Raw genomic sequence first — 19,516 nt, forward strand, 5'->3', positions numbered from 1 at the left:
AGTTCAAACTTTCTATTTAACAGTTAAGGAGGAGGATCCAGTCCATGGTCATAGGGTGGGTTAGGAGCAGAGACAAGGCAAGAACTCTGAGTCCCAAGGTCATGCAGAACTGTGTCCCCAGCTTCACACACATCCACTGTGTTGACTCCATAGTCCTAAAGCATAAGCCGTCCCAGAAGACTTAGTGGATATGACTGACAGCCACATGGACTGGCAAGGTCACTTGGCTCTGGGCACTGGGGCCAAAATAGTTTCCTGAATTAGCTATTTGAAACAGAGAGCTACTTTCAAACCTGGAGACATGCTATTTCTGTAGCAAGTTTGGCAACCTGTCTGCAGGCAGAGGTAAAAATCCGCATTTAGAAAGTAAAGACCCACAAAAAGTTTCTTTTGGAATCTTATTGTTTTTTTTTGTTTTTTTCAACATTATAATTTTAATTTATTTATTTTAAAATATATTTTATTGACTTGACAGAGAGGCAGAGAGAGGGATAGAGAGCTAGAAACATCGATGAGAGAGAATCATCGATCAGCTGCCTCTTGCACACCTCTTGGTTGGGGATGCACCGCAACCAAGGCACATGCCCTTGACCGGAAATGAACCCGGGACCCTTCAGTCTGCAGGCCCATGCTCCATCCACTGAGCCAAACCGGTTTCGGCTGGAATCTTATTGTTTTATTGCTAAAAGATATATACTTCTTTTGTCCAACTCACATGTGTCTGCTGACCTCCTGCCCCCTTTATTTTAAAGTGCACCTGCCAAGTGGTCCCCCCTGTGTGGTCTCTGCTCGAATCCCACCAGTGCTGGGGAACTCATGGTTTTTATAATAAAGGGATTTTGTTTTCTTACGTTTACAAATGGGAATCTCGTTACTCCACGAGCCATCCTTCAGGCACTCTATCTGGAATGTGTCCATCTCCACATTATCCTAGGAAGAAACATGACAAAGATGTGGGGAGAAGGAAAACAGGTGGGGTTGGTGGTGCCTTTTCAGCACAAGCAGCTCAAACTACAAATCTGGGTGTCCTAACATGAAGTTTTCCAAACATATGTCTCCAAGAGCAAGCTTAAAGATGAGAAAAAAAGTAGATGCTGAGTTCGTATTCTCAATTCCTGCCTTGGAGAGAGTCCTGCCACTTCTAAAAAGGGTATGAGAAGGGATTTGGGCGACTGTCTCTGAAGGGAAATCTATACTTTTTACTCCTTTTTCAGAGCGGTGGCTTTCAAACCTGAGCAAGCATCAGCACCCTGAAGGCACTTGCACAGATTGCGGGGCCCTGCCCCTGAAGATTCTGATTCAGTGGCTCTGACCTAGGAATTAAGCCTTTGCATTTTTAACAAGTGAGTTGATGCTGCAGTGGGGACCCCACTTCGAGAACCATTCCTTCAGGGCACTGGTCCACCAGCTTGGCTCACATCAGACTCACCTGGGCGACGTAACAGAAAACCAATCACTGGGCACTGCCCTAGAGATTCTGCTTTCATTGAGCTCAGGTGGGCCTAGAAAGTGGACTTGTTTTTTTTTTTAAGTTAAGCAGGTGATTCCTAGGAGAATCATGGTTTCAGAGGGTGGACAAGTTAGCAATACATATCTGTCACCTCTAAAATCCCTGTTTTTCCACCCCCATTTTCCCCAATAAGCCTCAAATTTGTTAAGGTTGTTTGTCCTGATTGTAGAGATGAGTAGAGCTAGATTTTTGAAATTCAAACCAGCCCACACTTTGGTAAAAGACTTTTGTGCCACTTCCAGAAGCGAGAGTCTGGGACACATGCTTTAAACTTTTAGAAGACAAACTTCTGGAGTGCTTTGTAGATTTATGGGAAATCTATAAAATACTATGGTGGGACCATCACAAGCTCTGGAAGCCCATCTATTCAGGGAAGCTCTCGAGAGAATTTCTCTAGCTTGGTCTACAAATACTCCCCAACCAGGACCCTGTACCTTCAGCACTTTGTAGCCTGTGTCACAGCTGATGAGCACCTGGTCTTTGAAGAAATACTTGGCTTGCAAGGGCTCAATTTTCCCTTGGACAGGAGGTTGTAGCCCTGGACATTCCTTCCCTGGTGAAGGAATGGAAAAATAGCAAGTGAGAAAACAAGGAAAAGTATGGCAGCCAGAGGCCAGTCCCTAGACTGCCATGCATGATGGAGGAGAAGACACAGGACTGGGTGTTAGGGGCCTGGACCTAATAAAACCTGAAGAAAACTTACTGGAACCTGAGTAGATTCTTGGACCTCTCTTTTCTCATTTGTATAATGAGGTGGTTAACCAGATGATTTAATCAAAACTCACGATTGGATAGCATATTAAGTGCCATTGAATGTAAACCTAGTCTGATGCTTTCTTATTTTTAAATAACATCTGCCATAGTAGACATCAAACATCTATTTGCATTTCTACAGTGACAGGGGAGCTCCATACTTCCCAAAGCTTCACCTTTCATACTGAATTCATCTGATTAAAGAAATGGTAGTTCCATATGCAACTGAAATTTATACCGTTCTAATATTTACTTATCAGGAGTAGTTTGCCCTCTTGGGGAACTCAGGGTGACACCAATGGCTCTTTCTTCCCAAGACCATGCCTCAAAGTGTTGGTCTGTGATCATATGCCTCTGAGCTCTATTTTCAAAAGGCAAAGTCAGACAGGATTCCCAGGCCTAGGGCTATCCCTGAAAATGTTTCTTGGACAAACTCTCTTTCGTTAACATTTGCTTCACTTTTCTCTGCAGAATCAGCCACTAAATTTGATAGTGCAGTTCAGGCCAGGATATTGGAGTCTATGAATTAAAATAGTCATGCCCAGCTGTGGTCTTGTCGCTGATGCCCACCCTTTTCTTTTTCAAGTTATTGCATACAAATTGAGTCAAATGGCTCTATTAATATTTGGGCCAGGATTGGCTGCCTTGGGGTATTAGAGAATGAAACCCTTGGGCTTTGCCAGTCTAGGAGGAACATAAAGAGACAAACCGCAGTAGTGGAACATTTTGAGCTATAGGCTCACACCAAAATTCCAGCCTCAGACTTAGAGAAGGATGGAGCTGGAAAGGTCTTCTCCAGGCCCAATGAATCACAGTGTGTGTGGGAGGGTGCAGTTCAAAACCCAAGTTCTGTTTTTTTTAATCTCCCCATATGATTCCGACATACAGTAAATTCGAACACACCACGATCACCCCATGATCACCCCATTATATAGAAGAGAAACTGAGTCAGAAGAGAAAATGTGCCTTGTTGTACCAGTGGCAGAGCTGGTAATCCCACTACAATCTCTGAGGAGTCCCAGGCTGGAGCCTCTTCATCCCTCAGCTACGGAGCTCCATGAGGGCTGAGCACAATGACAAAGTTACCTGCTGCCTTGTATGAGAGCTTCCAGCCCCTGTTCTCGCCTGAATTGTCACTGCGGAACCGGATTGAGACGTTGTGGGTCTGAGTATTGATAGGTTCTGGGAATTTCTCTCCACAGAAAGGTCCCAAGACTTTTGACCCAACTTCAATCTGTGAGGACAAGACAAAGGAAAAGGAGGTTCACGTCAGAATAGCAGTGGCTGCTTCAGGGACCACCTTTACACTGTGCTGGGGTTTTCTGGAAGCCTTCATGTGAAACATATTATTCACTCACGTTTCTAGTGGATTTTACCATTCACCAGATATTTCCATCATTAGTCCCACAATTTACAATTTATAATAGCCTTGACAGTGGACTAGGCAGGCTAATAATCTGCTCAAAGATGAACATACTATGCCTCAGAGAGAGACAGACCTTGTCCTGAGCAAAGCATAGAAAAGGCCTCTGCTCTCAAAAAACTTTCAGTCTAGTTGGGGGAGGATAATAAATATGTGCTTTTTGTTTCTAACTTATGTAGTAAAATCTATGTAACCTATGGAATTCATCATTAATATGATAGATAATAACTCTAAATAGGTGGCCAGGGAAGGCCTCCTTGAGTAGGCGATACTGGATTTGAGACATATAGGATGAATAGGAGTTTTTCATTGGAGAAGGAGGGTAGAATACTTTCCAGGTGGAGAACACAGTGTATGTGAAGGTTAAGGCCAACAGAGGGAGTGCCATGGCATGAAGTTGAAAAGACAGGCAAGGGCCATATTGTGCTGAGGAATATGCTTATTTCCAAGTGCAACCTTGATCTAATATGACTTTTATGAAGATCAGCCTGGGTGCTATGGGAGAACAGGAATTGTAGGGCAAGGGTGGAAGCTTTGCAGTTGCCCAGGAGATAATGGGGTTTGGACTAGGATAGGACGGTGGGATGGAGGAAAGGAAATAGGTACTATTCACTGATCCAGATTTTCCAACTCCCAGACCTGGGTCTTTCGTATGTGTTTAACTGTCTTCCTCCCATCTCTGAGGATGAGAACGCCTTAAGCCTCATTTAGTGACTTCTACAATCCTGGGTGATATCTTCATCTTGTCAGCCTTACTGTGGAGAGGGGGGGAAAGTAAATCCCCAAATGATTAAGTACCTGGATAAGGCTCATGGCAGAGCTCTGGCAACTATGTGTGGTAGGCAGAATTCTAAGGTGGTCCTCATGAGCTTCCTTCCAGGTGTTACTTCATGACGATATTATGCTACATGGCAAAAGGGATTTTATAGGTGGCCAAGTGGCTAGTTTTGGATCAGGGAAGATTTCTAGACTGGATCTGATTAAGGTGGTAGATGTTACTTGAAATAGTTATTTTTTGGAAGACAGATGTTTGGCCTCCTATCCTGGGAGAAGGTAGAGGGCAAGATCATCAATTTCCCCAATTCAGCAAGATTTTCCAGTATCGCCAGAGGAAGGTCCATTGCAGGCTTACCTTGATATAATCATAGGGGCAAAGCACCTCTGGATGGTCCTCAATGTCGAAAATGTCTTCAAACTTCAGGCTGATCATGAAACCTTCCTCCAGTCTGATTGCATAGAAGCATTCGGAGCTCTTAGGGTAAGGGTTGGGGAAGTCAGGGCTGGTGATCACGCCAGTCCTCTGGGTGAAGAGGTTGTCACTGCACTCCACTATGGGAAATATATCAGAGCAAAGTGACCCACACATGGCCACAGAAATGCCTTTCTTATCTGTTACTGTATGGTTCTACAGTGGTCCCTAGAGGCTAGTAGGAAAGGAATACTTATCCCCATCACAGATGGGGAAACTGAATTTCAGTGAGAGGAAAGTGATTTATCCAAATCACACACCAATAATTTGCAGGGTCAAGACTCAAAGGCAGTGAGTGTTATAAGCCTCTCATCAGATTCTGTGGCATTTGGGGGAAGGAGGGAAGGACAGGGTTTAAGATGGAAAGGTTTTGAGATGGAATGGTTGAGGTGGTGGTGTCTAGAATGCTTTTGTCCTGCTCTCCCTTCAGCCAAGAACTCCATTAGGTCTCTGCTCAAAGCCTGTTTTGATCCCTCATACACCCCCTCTCCTCTGGCACCTGGCTTTGCTTTGTTTCCCTTTATGCTGCCGACCACTACTTGCCACTATGTGATAGACTTGTTTGTGGATTCTCTTGCCCCCACTAGACTGTAAGTACCTTGAACTTAGGGATTCTTTGTCCCTATTTCATCTGCTACACCAAGGACGCAGCACCTGGCTGTGGCTTAGCTCTGCTAAGGTCCTTTTATTTGCTATTGGACCTTTGTCCTTGGGTTGACCCATCCTAGATGTAGGATGTCAATTCCTTCTAAGCACTAGCTCATCCTGCTCATTTACATAAGAGTGGACTGTGTCCCAGAAAAGGGGGCATGACTAACTTGAAAGTCTACAACTCAGCTGTAGAGCAAAGTTTAGGTCAAGGTAACTTGAATTCCCACCTGTTTTCATTTTCTGTATTACACATTCTCATGGCAATGATATTGCCCCAAAGGGGGTTAAAATTAGTTCTTGGTTGGGAGAAGTCTACCCTTTTTATGAGTGATACATAGTTAGGCATACAGTACATAAATAATATATACAGTGTATCTGTGGTATTAAAATTTCATGGGTAGGGGCAGATATTAAGAAGATTAGAAAGATAATGTTTTAAAAAGTTCCTGGAGGCACAGGCAAAGTGAAAAAGATAAAGAAATCTCGCTCATTCTTAGTCCCATTGAACTCAGTATATAGTAGATACTCAATAAAAACTTACTGAATGGAAACCATAGAAAATATAACCCTTGAGATGAAACTCCTATATGTGCCTTTTCTCTATTGATGAGTCAAACAGGGTTTTTTGTGGCTTTTTTCTTTTTCTTTTTCTTTTTTTTTTCTTTTCAGAAGCAAGTAGAAACTTTTGAAGGAGAAAGAAAAAGAATTCTCATTTCCAAACTTGTTCTCCTCCAATGACCTCTCACTCAGCTTCCAAGGGATTTTTCTGAAACTCAGCTCCTTACCCTGCAGTCATGCAAATGGTAATTCCCCAAACGATCCAAAATCTACTGGGTGTAGGCAGGTTTGTGGAAGCTGTTCTCTGTCTTTGCCTTATTCTTCTATATCTGTCAGGGCTATCAGTTCTGAAACATGTTTGCCCACACCCCAGGCAAACTCAGGTCTGATTGTACTGTGGCCACATTACTTGTACAGCTTTTACTACTTTTCACCATTTGCTTTGTGGCTGTTTCCCATTAACCATTTGGTCCTCATGGAAAGTAGCTGACCCTTCTGCTTGTCCACCTCTGCCCAGCCCAGAGACTATGGCAGAATAGGCATGCTGATAAAAGATTAAAACAGAGAGAGCTAGAAATGCTGTTTCTGTCTTTGCCTCTCTCCTCCCTCTTCTTTCCTTTGGACCAAGGTTTTCTTTATCACAGAGGAACTTAGGGGCTATGGAAAAGAGCAAAAGAAATTTCTGGGGGAGGCATAGTTCATGGCTCAGAGAGAGGGGACAGGGAAAGTTTTTTTTTTTTATTTTTTTTTTTAGCAGACCTGCAGAGGGAGAGGAGATAGGGAGAAAAGGGCAGAGATTCCTGCTGCCCAGGAAGAAAGATGGCCAATAGGCTAGGGCTGCTGGGCATTTCAAACACATAGTACCTAGAGGCACAGATCTCAGATTTCATTTTTAATTGTTCCTACAGTCCTTCTTCTAAGCCTGCCTCATCTGACTGGAAAATGTGGCACACAATGGTGATGAATAGTATCATCCCCATGCCTCACCTCTGCAGGTCCTGTTGTCCGTGTGGAGGATGTAGCCAAAGCGGCAGGAGCAATAGTAGCCACCGATGTAGTTATGGCAGTAATGGTCGCAGGACAGTTCTTCGTCCTCCTGCTCTGTGCACTCGTCCACATCTGTGGGGGCAGGCACAGCCTCTCAGTCAGTGAATCCATGAGGGATGATGAAGACAACAGCTAACATTTTTAGAGCACTTAGTGTAAGCTATTCATTATGTTGTGAGATGCTTGCATTTCATCATTTGATCCTCACATGAAGCCCAGAAGTAGCCAATGTTTCTGTTTATAGGAGGAAACTAGAACTCAGAAAGGTAAGAGACTTAACCAAGATTATAGAGAGCCAGGTTCAAACCCAAGCAACCTGTCTTGTGCCACTATCTTATAACAATAGTGAAAATAGTAAGCAGGGCTGTTACTATTCCTATTCAACAGATGATAAGACTGACAGATTTAGAGGCATTAAGCAACTGACTCCAAGTCACACAGATAGTAAGTGGTAGGGACAGCATGGGCTGGTCCCAGAGCATAGGCTCTTAACTTCTACTCCATTCTACCTGTCTCTATGTTGCTTATAGGGGCCCAACCCTGTCCTAAGCACTAGAAATATAAAGATAAAAAAGATGTATGTTCTCAATCCAATTTAAAAATTTGGCTCAGCCAGCATGGCTCAGTGGTTGAACATAGACTTATAAAACAGAAGGTCACAGTTTGATTCCCAGTTAGGGTACATGTCTGGATTGTGGGCTCAATCCCCAGTGTGGGACATGCAGGAGGCAGCTGATCAATGATTCTCTGACATCATTTGATCTTTCTTTCTCCCCTTCTCCCTTCCTTTCTGAAATCAATAACAATGTTTTTTGTTTGTTTGTTTTGTTTTAAATTGAACATGCATTTCCCCCCAAAGGATATATAAATGGCCAGCAAGCATGTGTAAAGATGCTCCAGGTCACTAGTCAGCAGGTGGATAGATATGTAATAGAGCAAATGCAGTAAGACATTCATGGTAGAATCTGCGTGGTGAGTACATAGCTGTTCATTGTAAAGAAGAGAGTACAAGACACTTTTAATCTTTATTGAGAAACGGAGACCTGGGGATGAGCCACCCACTTCTCACTTACCCACAGCCATGTAGTGGGCATCGAAGCCTGTGAATCGCTCCTCATCAGAGAAATCTGACTGGAAAGTGATGGACATGAAGGAACCAGGGGAGAGGATCATTTCCTGGCCAGGGGTATGCTCAGTGTCTGTGTTCTCACTGCCACAGAAGATTGCCAGCAACTGGTCTTCAGTTTCTACCTTTAAGGTCAAAGAGAAAGGGAACAAATGAGCAGCTTTTCAAATTAGTTTCTTCAGTAGAAAAGAGGGAGAGGCTTCCCCGGAGTAGACTAAGCAGCCTGGGAAGTCCAAAGGATAGGGATTAGGAATTATGGAATTTAAGGAAAGACACATTACAGCTTAAGTAAAAGTAGCCATCTGATCACTGTTGCATGCATTTTGTTTAGATCCATCAAAAGTAGCTTGACCTTTTTCATTCCTGTTGACAACCAAATGGCTTTTGTTATTGTTGTTGAAAATGACTCAATGTTAAAATTAAAAGAGTTAGATCACAGATGGATTTTATATGCTACAGGAACTTAGTACATTCCAAAGAAAAGAAACTTTATATACAATATAAGTCATTCATTGAGCATTCAGTGTGTGCTGATGCTGGGCAAAATAGGTGATGGGGATGATGAGAGAAGATTAAGACATAGAGCTGTGCATGTTCAGACTGATGAAAACACCCAGAGCTATTATTCAGTGTGACAGGTGGTTTAATGAAAACAAGCACTGGGGATTCACACAGAAGGAGGTGAAATATCCCCATTAGAATGTAAGCTGCAGGACAACAAGACTTTGTGTTCTTTATAGATGTGTCATCAGTATATGGAACAGGACCTGGTACATAGCAGTTATTTGTTATCAAGATCTCAAAGAACAAGGCCCATTTGGAGAACAATGAGAAGCCAGGTAATCTGTAAAGATTGTAGGTGATGCACTTAGAAAGATAGGTGATTTTAAAAATTTATTTAAATCATGGTTGACCTTGAATGCCATAATAATAAGTGAGTCTTAATTTTGTGAATAAAGAAGACATTGAAAACTGTTGAACAGGAAAGACGTGTCATCAGTACTACATTTAATAGGTAGTCTTAATAATACCAAAACTACTGGGATCATCCAGAAGTAGTATATTTTTTGTGTATGTCTGTACTAAGAGTCAGATGTAAAAAATAACTATTTGCTAAAAGAATTATTTACATTGGGAGAGCAGGAGACCCAAGCAGAGATCTCAAACTGGTTGCCTAACAATGATTGTGGGTGTTTATTTGGGAAGCACTGGATAGCAGCTGTTTGATAGTATTTATTTGACCACAAATGCTTGGCCTACCCATGACTCTATTGTTTACACCTTTCCCAATTCTTGTAAGCCTATATTTGTACTTGCAACTTTTAGACTGATTTTAGTCAAGATGCATAAGAAAATCTCTCACCAAGAATAATTTCTGCTGCTTTTCAAAGTCATTAAAGGAAAGTTCTCAAAGGCTGCCTATCTCTAATAGATTCTAATGAATTCATTGTTTTGTTCATTTAGTTTAGTATGCCAGAGTATCTTGACATTTGACACTTCTGTTTTGAAACTAATGATTTATTTATTTAAAATAAGTGGGAGTTTTAAAGAAAAACAATTTGCCATGGCAACAAAACACAAGGACAATTAATTGCTAACTTTGGGAATTGAAGTGTAAACAGAAGATGAGATCATGGCTTTGCTATTTATTTCTTTTCTCTGCAGATACTAGACAAACTTCACCAGACTTATTACTGTAGAACGTGCCTATATGCACACAGCTGAAATGTCACTTCCTTGAACATCACAGCTGGTTTGTTATCTGAGTTTTAAATATAGCTGAAGTTTTACTTAATTACAATAAAAAAAAAGTAAAAAATATTTTTGTTATAATACTTTTTAAAGTGCTTAATACAAAACCCTTCTTTTTTAGGTGAAACATGCCGACCCTTTGTTAGGATCCAGGGATTGTTATGAACATCAACCATCTTAGGGATATTGCGTTGTGTAATGTTGCTTACCCTACATAGATCATCCCCAGACTATAATGCCTTTGTAATTCGTATGTCTTATTTATGTACTGTTTTATTTGCTGTATCTTTATGAGTTTATTAGCTGAAATGTTATAAAATACAAACAAGTTAAACTGCTCTTCTTAGAACTCAATAAAAATAAGACTAAATAGGTTTGGAGTGAGGGCCTAAGAAAGGGCTTCTGCTATGAATAACTGCGTGAGCTAGAGTGCCCTGTTTTGGTGGCCACTGCTTTGGAGTAATGAAAGCTGTAGTTAGAGATCCTGAACCCTATTCCTGATCTACAATAAAATGTTATATGGTCACCTACTCATTAGTTCTCAGTTATCCGCCTAATAAAACAGGGGTTTGAAATAGTTGAGTTCTATGTTCTCTTCCAATTTTGAAATACTAGTGATTTACCAAATTATAATATCCATACAGATTCATTCATACATACTAGGAAATGGAAGCAGGAGTTTCAACACACACACACATTTCTTCCTGCTAAAAAATCTGATGGACTTGTTTGTGGTCTGTAACCATATAATACATAAACAATTATCATGAATAGTGATGTCTTGATGAAGGAGACACATCAGCCTCCTTCCTGTAATCTGGTACCCCAAGTTTTTTTGGGTCTATAATGCCTGTAACGTGGGTACTTCTAAGTGAAACCAATCAGAGATAATTTGTAAGGAAGAGACCTAATGAAGTTCTGTGATAAATAACTTACCTCCTCATATATTCCAGGCTTAGGGACCTTTTTATGATGGCAGATAAAGTCATCACCTGCAGAGCTACATTATTTTAGAGAATAGGTAAGCATGCCCCAGATGAGACCCATGGGAAAATCTGAGTCATATACACCTCTAGAAGCAGGGAAGAAAAGGCCCTGGGACTCTGGGAATTCAGCCTGCAGCTCTGAATAGAATCCTGATTTATCAGAGTTGGGAGGGAGGGACCTTTCACAGCTATTTCAATTGCTCTCCTTCTAGAGGAAACTGAGGTCTAAAGAGGGGAAGTGATTTGCTTAAGAGTAGAGAGATAATCACAAGCATTTCCTGATATCAATTTTGCTTTTGAAACTTTTCTGACCCTGGAGAAAGAAACCCAACAACCCAGAGTGCCTGTGACAAAAGACATAGACACTTTGACAAACAACTTTTCTGGTTCAAGGGCCTCTTGAAATCCTATCTTGGGTGCATGAACTATCTCTCAGAGAGGATGTGGCTCAGTGAAAGTTCCAGCTATAACCTAAACAGAGGGGGTCACTGGCCCTGGTTAAGATTTGCAGCTGCTGCTATGAATTGTAATATTCTTTAAAAATAATTTATTTCTGAGTACACGTGGAAGATTGAGCCCTGGTTCTTGTTTGGACTGTCCTGCTTAGGTCCATCATATTAACAATATGGAGGGAAATGCCTTATCACATGACACAAAATTCATAATAATAGGGAACCAAGAATTATCTGGTTGGGGATCACAGACTCTTCATTTTTCTATATCTTATTATGGGTAACCATGTCCTTTCAGGCTATTGTTATTTAAGACACCAGCACATGGATGCATGTTCCCAACTTATTTTCTTTCAACTTAATTCAATAATTATTTATAATCCAAGTGCTGTCTGGACTGTAATGTGGAGAATGCCAAAAATTACTTATTTGTTGCATGAGCTTCATAAGCAAATCCCCTGCTTCTGAGAATGTGAAATTTTGTAGAAGAATAAGTACTCAAATGTATATGTTTTAGGGCATTGTCAGGCTATAGTTATTGCAGTGAGAGATAGGAAGTTCTGGGGGTTTAAAAAAAGAAAGAAAAAAGAAAAAAGAAAAAAAAAATCATCCACCTGAGGAGAATCAGAAAACATTTAGGAAGAAGAAAACGTTCTTGAGCTGGGGACTGAAAGGTGAGCAGGTAGATAGGTGAGGGGTAGTAGGGAGAGCATGTAGGCAGGGGTACTTGAACTTCCTGTCTTTCACTGCAGTCTGATAATGCCCAAATGCGTATACATTTGAGTACTTATCTTATTCTGCTACTAAATTCCACATTCCCAGAAGCATGGGACTTGCATATGCAACAAATAAATGTATGTTGGCATTCTCCACATTACAGTTCAGACAGAACTTAGAGGTATTCAAAGTCTCAACCACCCCTTCTTTTCAACCAACATCTGACATGGGAAAGGGGTTCTATTGAGGAAATAAATCTGGAAAGAGAGATCTAAGGAGGAGAAGCTAGAGTCTGTTTTCCATGAATTTTCTACCTTAGTAGAAACAGCATAAAAAATTCCTAGGCAAAACTAGGGCAGGACAGCAGAAACTTTGGCCCAATTTCTGTAGAATGACAGATACAACTGCTTTCCACGTGCCCATAAAGTTATCAGAGTTTATAGACAGATATCCATTGGTACCTTGATGCAATAGATGGAGAAGGTAACTTGGGGGCAATTGTTTTCATTTTACAGATGAGAAACCTGAAACCCAGATGACCCAAATGAATCAGACATGGTTATTATTTAGCAAGTGGTGGCTCTCGTCCAAAATCACAGCATTCTGATTCCATAGCCAATGACACTCATGCTCCTATGAGGCATGAGACCAACCAACAAGGGCTGTCCTGAAGACCCAATGGCTCCAGGTTTTGCTTGTCATTGCTCAAAAGCTACATCCTGGGCCCCTCTGATATCTTCTCTGGGCGCTTGAAGAGCTTTACAGAGTTAATTTAGGCAGACATTTAGAGTGTGCTTGATTGTCTTCTTGTCGATTAGTTGATCTTGGAACTACATTTCCCAGGGTCTTCTTCCCCATATAATTCCAGGGTAGTGCTGGCTAAAGAGGAACTTGTGTAAGGTTAGAACACAATAGTTTTTTATTCTCTGAAGGTTGTGATCATATATAGAAATGAATAGATATAGATATATTCAATAGGTTATAACTGGTCATCACTCTCTTCAATCTGCATCCAGCTCTTCTTTTTAACTACTGGTTCTGATGACCAGAAAGCCTACCACCAGATGCTTGTAGGTGGACCGACAGGGGTGGAAGCTGCTTAGAGCCAACAGCTTCTCGTAGGCTCTTCCATGTGCTCCCCTTTCACAGTCCCATGCTGGTTCCTTAGCTGGACTTGCTTAATTCCTAAATTCCTCTGCAAATGCCATCATTTCCACCCATTCCAGGGTTTCAGGAGAGCTGAATAGTCACCTTTCTGTGGTCCTCCACCTTTGTCTATGAGGAGCTGGGACCATCACTTTCTTAGTTGTTTTTATAATTGTATGAGTTCTAATGCCCATAAATAGTCATTATCTCACAATATTCAGAGGCTCTGCATTTCTGACTATACTCTGGCAGATACTATTATTGGCATCAGGAGTAGGATGCTGCAGTAACCAAAACTAGTACATGTGGCTTCAGTTTGGCTACAAGTGAGGAAACTGCTTCAGGAGGCTTGACAAAAGGTGACCTGAGTTACATAGTGGTGAAACAAGTGGCAAAATTTATCTATGGCAATTAGAATGTAGAAAAATATATAGTAATAAACTATGGATCTGGCTGAGGAGATCTTATGTAGAATGTTGCAAGTGCCAGTATGTTCTTCCAGCTGTACATGGCAAAGTACTTCAGGAAGAAGTAAGTCTTTGGTGTAAAAGCAGAAATTAGAGGAAATACAGAGGGTCCAGAACTAGCTGGGTTGGAAAATAATATTATTTCTCATCTCTATACTAGCAAAAGTTTTAAAAGTAAAAATGGCCTCAGGATAAAAATAATTTCAAAGTTCTGGCTATAAGATCCTTCATTTAAATGTAGAAGATTTAAGGCAGTGCCTAGTGCTCCCTATTAGCTAGATCAAAGGACACTGAGGAATCTTAAGAACATTGTTCCATAGTACCCTAACATGCTCTTCAACGGGAGGTGGGGGGAGAGAAAGAGAGAGAGACCTATTTTGGAAAGGACTGTGGGTGTAGTTTTGGTCTAGAGTGGACTATATTTAAATATATGATTAGACACCAAATTTTTTTTTTTAAAAAGATACTGTATGTACCAACCAGCTTGGACTAGAAATGACTGAGACAATTCAAAATAAAAGGAGGACTATCAACCTCAAGTTTCAATGAACATGAAATAGGTGGAAAGGTCTATTCAGCTACAAAATGTACCATTTCTTGTGAAAAAGAATGTCTCAGAGGGTGAAGCTGAGAAGCCAGAAGGCAGAGCCAAGAGCCACAGAGAGCAGTGGCCTGGGCCCCCCTCTCAGCGAACAGCACCGGGCTGTTATTCAGAACTGGTCTCTGGAGTCAGCAGCATGTGCCTGGCTAGATTTCAGATTACTATGGAGCAGTGACTATGATATGCTTCCCTTTCCTCCCATTTTTCAATGGGAATTCTTTGCGATTATCCTGTGCTGTGTCACCAAGACAAGAAGAAATTTGGTTGGTGTAAGTGGATGATGGATGAGGAGAAACAGAAGAATTCCTTGGTGTGGATGGAGTTCATGAAGACTTTGGGGGGTAGGGAGCAGAGATAGATAGAGAATCAATGGGAGAGAGATTGAATGTTTGAGATAAGAATATATCTGCCTTGTTTGTTTCTTAAGTGAATGAGTTGATTGTGCATTGATTTCCATTTTTTAAGTTTCCTGTTTTTTTGGATGCTTCAGTTTCCTTATTGAGACTGAATCATGTGGGACCTCATCTTTATGAGTTCACCAGTTATTAGCTATTTGGGAAATTACTTCAATTCTGTGTTGTAACTTGAATCATATTCCCCAAAAAGGTATGTTCAAGTCCTAACCCTTGGTCTTGACTTGATCTTATATGGAAATAGATCTTTGCCCATGTAACTAAAATGACATCATACTGGATTAGGTTGGACCCTAATCCAATAACTGGTGTCCTTATGAGAATAAGGAAACTTGAACACAGTGGGAAATATTATAAAAACAGAGTCAGAGACTGGAGATACTCTGCCATACCCAGGGAATGTCAAGGAGTACCAAAACTAGAAAGGGGAAGAATGATTCTTCCCTGGAGCCTTCCGAAGAAGCACAGCCCTGCCAACACCTTGATTTAAGATTTCTAGCCTCCAGAAGTATGAGAGAATAAACTTCTATTGGGAGAAGCCACCTTGTTTATGGTAGTTTGTTACATAGCATTACCAAACTAATACACTATGAATATAGGTTTTCCAATCTGTAAAATAGTGCAAATGAGAGTATTTATAGCACAGGAATGTTATAAACATAACATGAGTTAATATATGTAAAGCATTTAGAAAAGTGCCTAAAATACGGTCAGCACTCAATAAATCAGTGAGAAGAACAGGACCACTGAGATCCAGCTCACTGAAGTGACACCTTTCGGACTCCCAGCTAAGTGGGGTACGGGTGATTTCACTCAGTTGAAGAATTAAGAGACTGGAACTGCTCCTGGATATGTTTTTGTTTCCAGGTACCACTCCATTCCTAATCTCCCTGAAGCCATTGCACAGACTTCCCTTCTTATGAGATCCCTAAGTTCAGTCTGCTGGAGCAGAAAGGGAACCTCACAGCCCAGCATTACCCTTATCTTATGAGAGAGGACCAGAATGAGGGATCTCTAAAAGCTTCCATCCTCAGGAGAACAGTATTCAGTCTAGAATTTCACCACTGTCCTGTGTTTCAAAGAATTTTGCCAGATATGCGAATTTAGGCCAATGATTCAGTGACAGCCATGGGCCCAGGACTCCTGACTTACAGGTGAATGCTCTGTACTCCTGACTCCTGAGGTCACCCCCATTGCAAGCCTGTCACATCAGGGACTGCACCAAGGGTGCAGCCTGATTTTGCTACTTTTTCCAACTGTTCAAATTATAGTTAAAGATGATGAAAAGGAGCAAATTAAATGTACCAGATGCCAGACAGAAAAAAAAAAAAGATGTGTGTGCATGTGTGTGTGTGTTTGTGTACTGTATTTCAGAAGCTCTTTTTCTTAATGGCTTCCTTTTAAAAAATATTTTTTTATTGATTTCAGAAAGTAAATGAGAGAGAGAGAGAGAGAGAGAGAGAGAGAGAGAGAGAGAGAGAAACATCAATGATGAGAGAGAATCCCTGATACACTGCCTGAGACCTCCTGGTTCATAGGTCGATGCTCAACCACTGAGCCACACCTGCTGAGCTGTATTTCAGAGGTTCTTGAAAGCCATGTAAGTCAAAATAGCATAGATGGTGGGTTTAACATTCAAGACAGCCTCATTTGAGAAGGGCTGGAGGTTGGTGCTTCAATCCTGGCCTAAGACATATGGCCATAAAATCAATAACAATAATAATATTAACACCAGTAATAGCAGTTGAAATAGTCTCCCTTGCTCTGTGTGACACTTGGAAGGATACTTTCACCTTATTTCATTTGCTTGTGATGGCAGTCTTGTGATGGAAGCACTTCAGGTAGACTTTCGTCATTCTGAGCCCAGAGAGGTGATGTGAGTCCCCAAGGCCACACATCCTGGGAGCAGCAGACCTGAGACAAACTCCAGATGCCTTGCCTTCCTGCCCTGGTTCAGTCATTGAAATCAGAGAACCACAGAATATCAGAGATCGAAAGGACATTAAAGGCTATGGAGTTTATCTTTTTCCTTTCTTTAAAAAAAAAAAAATATTTTATTAATTCTTTACAGAGAGGAAGAGAGAGGAATAGAGAGTTAGAAACTTCGATGAGAGAAAATCACCGATCAGCTGCCTCTTGCACACCCCTTACTGGGGATGTGCACACAACCAAGGTACATGCCCTTGACCGGAATCGAACCTGGGACCTTTCAGTCCACAGGCCAACGCTCTATCCACTGAGCCAAATCAGTCTTGGCTCTCTTTCCTTTCTTAGATGGGGAAACTGAGACTCAGGGAAGTGAAGCAACTGATTCAAAGTCACATGACCCTCTAATGGCAGAGCCAGGATCAGGGCCCAGGCATACTGAGAATCCCAGCACAGCGTTCTTATTTACTTGTTAGTCAGAGTGAAAACCTGCTAACAGAGTGCGGGGTGCGGGGTGGGGGAGCCCCTAACAAGGTATTGTGTGAATGCATCACGTACTGGCACAGTTAACACTGTGGGGGCCTGAGACACAGCTCCCTTACACTCAGAGGTCTTTGGAGTTCAAGCCGCCTCCTGCAGCAAGGACTGCCCATTCTCAGGGAGGGCTCTGGACAGAAAAGGGAATCATCTCCAAGCAGCATGAGCCTGGGAGAAGAAAAGAGCTGGCTGGGGAGGAGTGGCTGGGAGCCTGGAAAGCAGGCATCCTGCAGGTGGGAAACTGGCAGTGCCCACCAGCTCAGTGGGAGTGGATTTGGAAGCAGGGGGGATGGGCGGAGGGAGAGCCTGGGAATCCAGGCTGGGAAGGCGGGCCAGGAAGGATTTATACTCTTGTTGGCCTGTGAATGGCTCCGACGCCCCACCTGACCCCTTCAGTGACTGCAGGCCCATTCACATGCAAATCCCCAGGGAAATAGGAGGCTGCGCCCAGCGGTTGAGGACAGGAAAATTGCTGGAGGACTGCGAAAGACAAAGCCTCGCTGTGTTCTTCCTCTGCTGGGCTGCCTGGCTCAAGGTGAGTCACAGTCTGGACTGGAGTGAAAGTACTGATGAAGTAAGTGTTGAGTGGACAAAGGGGCCTGCCAGGGGCCAATGTCACCCAGCAGTTCTAAGAATGTGTGAACTGGTTTTATCCTCTGCCACTGCCACTGCCCAGGCCCCTGCCCCACCCTAGCCCAAATGCACTTCCTCAAATTCTCCCTTGCAGAGAGCTGGAAGAGGAACCAAACAGCCTGGGTTCTGGTCACTGCTCTGCCCCTCACTCATGTGTCATTTTAACCTTCCTGGGCAATGGTGTGCGGGGAGCCAGCTTGTACCAGCTTATAGGAGCCAAAGGCCAACTTTTCAAGGTTCTTTTTGTGACCCTGTTGTTAAATACAGCCATCATGAAAAATCAAGTTTCATAAACTTATATATAAGATTTTATATATATATATATATCAAAACCAAATTATATAAAAACTCATCACCTACTATTTTAGCATTTTACTATTATTGATGCTCTTGAGATATTATGTCTAGTATATGAGTGGTGAGTGGTGGGCTATTGTGCATCTTTTCTTCCTTCCCAACCCAGATTCAGCTGTTAATCATTTATGAACTCACACTATGTGCAGGCTGAGTCTTCACAAACATATAAGGTGGACATTAGTTCTGTCCTCTAAGAGTCAAGAGGTCAAATGAGAAAGTTGGTGTGAAAGCAGCTGGTCAAGTCTGCCACCGCCTGTCAGCATTTAGCAGGGACCCTATTTCCCAGCCCCATGGCGAGCAGGCTCTCCTTCCCTATCGCCAGCACCTCTCTCTTCATTTCCCATCCCTGTCTCTCTGCTCCAGACACACTGCCCTCCCTGCTGTTCTTCAAACACACTCAGCCTTTGCACTGGCTGTTCCTTCTGATGGGAATGCTTTTCCCCAGAAAGCTGCATGGCTAACTTTCCAACTTCTTCAAGTCTTTGCTCAGATGTCACCCCTTCAATAAGGACTAACCTGATTAACCTATTTTATCATAACCCCCACCCCGGCTCACAGGGTCCTTCTTTACCCTGCTCTATTTCATTGCCTATCACCTTCTGACTCACTATATAATGAACTTATGGATTACAATCAATGTTCATTGTCGGTTTCCCCCAGTGTATTGTCAGTACCCTGTGGGCAGGGATTTTTGTCTGTTTTAATTAACTGCTATACCTCAAGCTCTGGTAAATAGTGGGCATTCAAGAAATACATGTGTCAAATGAATGGATATGTCCTGTAACCTAACTTTTTCCTTTATGAATGAGCACACCAAAGTAAATTCAACTCCACTTTTTACTAAGATGAATCTGAGAGCTCTTGTGTACACACTAGCACACAGATTTGCACACAAGGTGTGTCCATACCCCCTAGGCACCCCCCCTCAAACTTCCCCACACTTGAGCACATTCTCTGCCCTAGCACTGCGACCTTCCTTCTGTTTTCTATCACCCATAGCCTGTGCTGTTTGCACTTCCTGCATAAAATAAGTTTCCCCCCCCACACTTTTCTGAAGCTCATTTTCACCTCTTGATTCTTCAGAATCAGCTAGAATTGGTGTTTGGGAGTTGGTACCTCTGTAGTGAAAAAAATCGCACCAGGGAATACAATTAAAATTCACGATAGACATTTATCTATTTCTCATTCTCTTTTCTTTCAGGATCCAAGGCC

At 42.1% G+C, this 19,516-nt stretch overlaps 1 protein-coding gene across 5 annotated transcripts in view; it reads right to left on the bottom strand.

Moving 5' to 3' along the window:
* MASP1 (MBL associated serine protease 1) overlaps positions 1-19,516 on the bottom strand; it is a gene marked incomplete at its 5' end in the record, with an annotated part of 59,065 nt that overhangs the window by 26,051 nt on the left and 13,498 nt on the right. For all 5 annotated transcript variants that reach the window (XM_084875644.1, XM_084875643.1, XM_084875642.1 and 2 more), the window contains 6 exons: positions 852-930; positions 1,945-2,063; positions 3,350-3,497; positions 4,819-5,015; positions 7,132-7,263; positions 8,265-8,442. In XM_084875644.1, coding sequence (XP_084731770.1) covers positions 852-930; positions 1,945-2,063; positions 3,350-3,497; positions 4,819-5,015; positions 7,132-7,263; positions 8,265-8,442 — 853 coding nt within the window. The remainder of the gene's footprint in view (positions 1-851; positions 931-1,944; positions 2,064-3,349; positions 3,498-4,818; positions 5,016-7,131; positions 7,264-8,264; positions 8,443-19,516) is intronic.

This window comes from Pipistrellus hanaki, assembly GCF_964339955.1.
Source record: "Pipistrellus hanaki genome assembly, chromosome: 2".
NCBI lineage: Eukaryota > Metazoa > Chordata > Mammalia > Chiroptera > Vespertilionidae > Pipistrellus > Pipistrellus hanaki.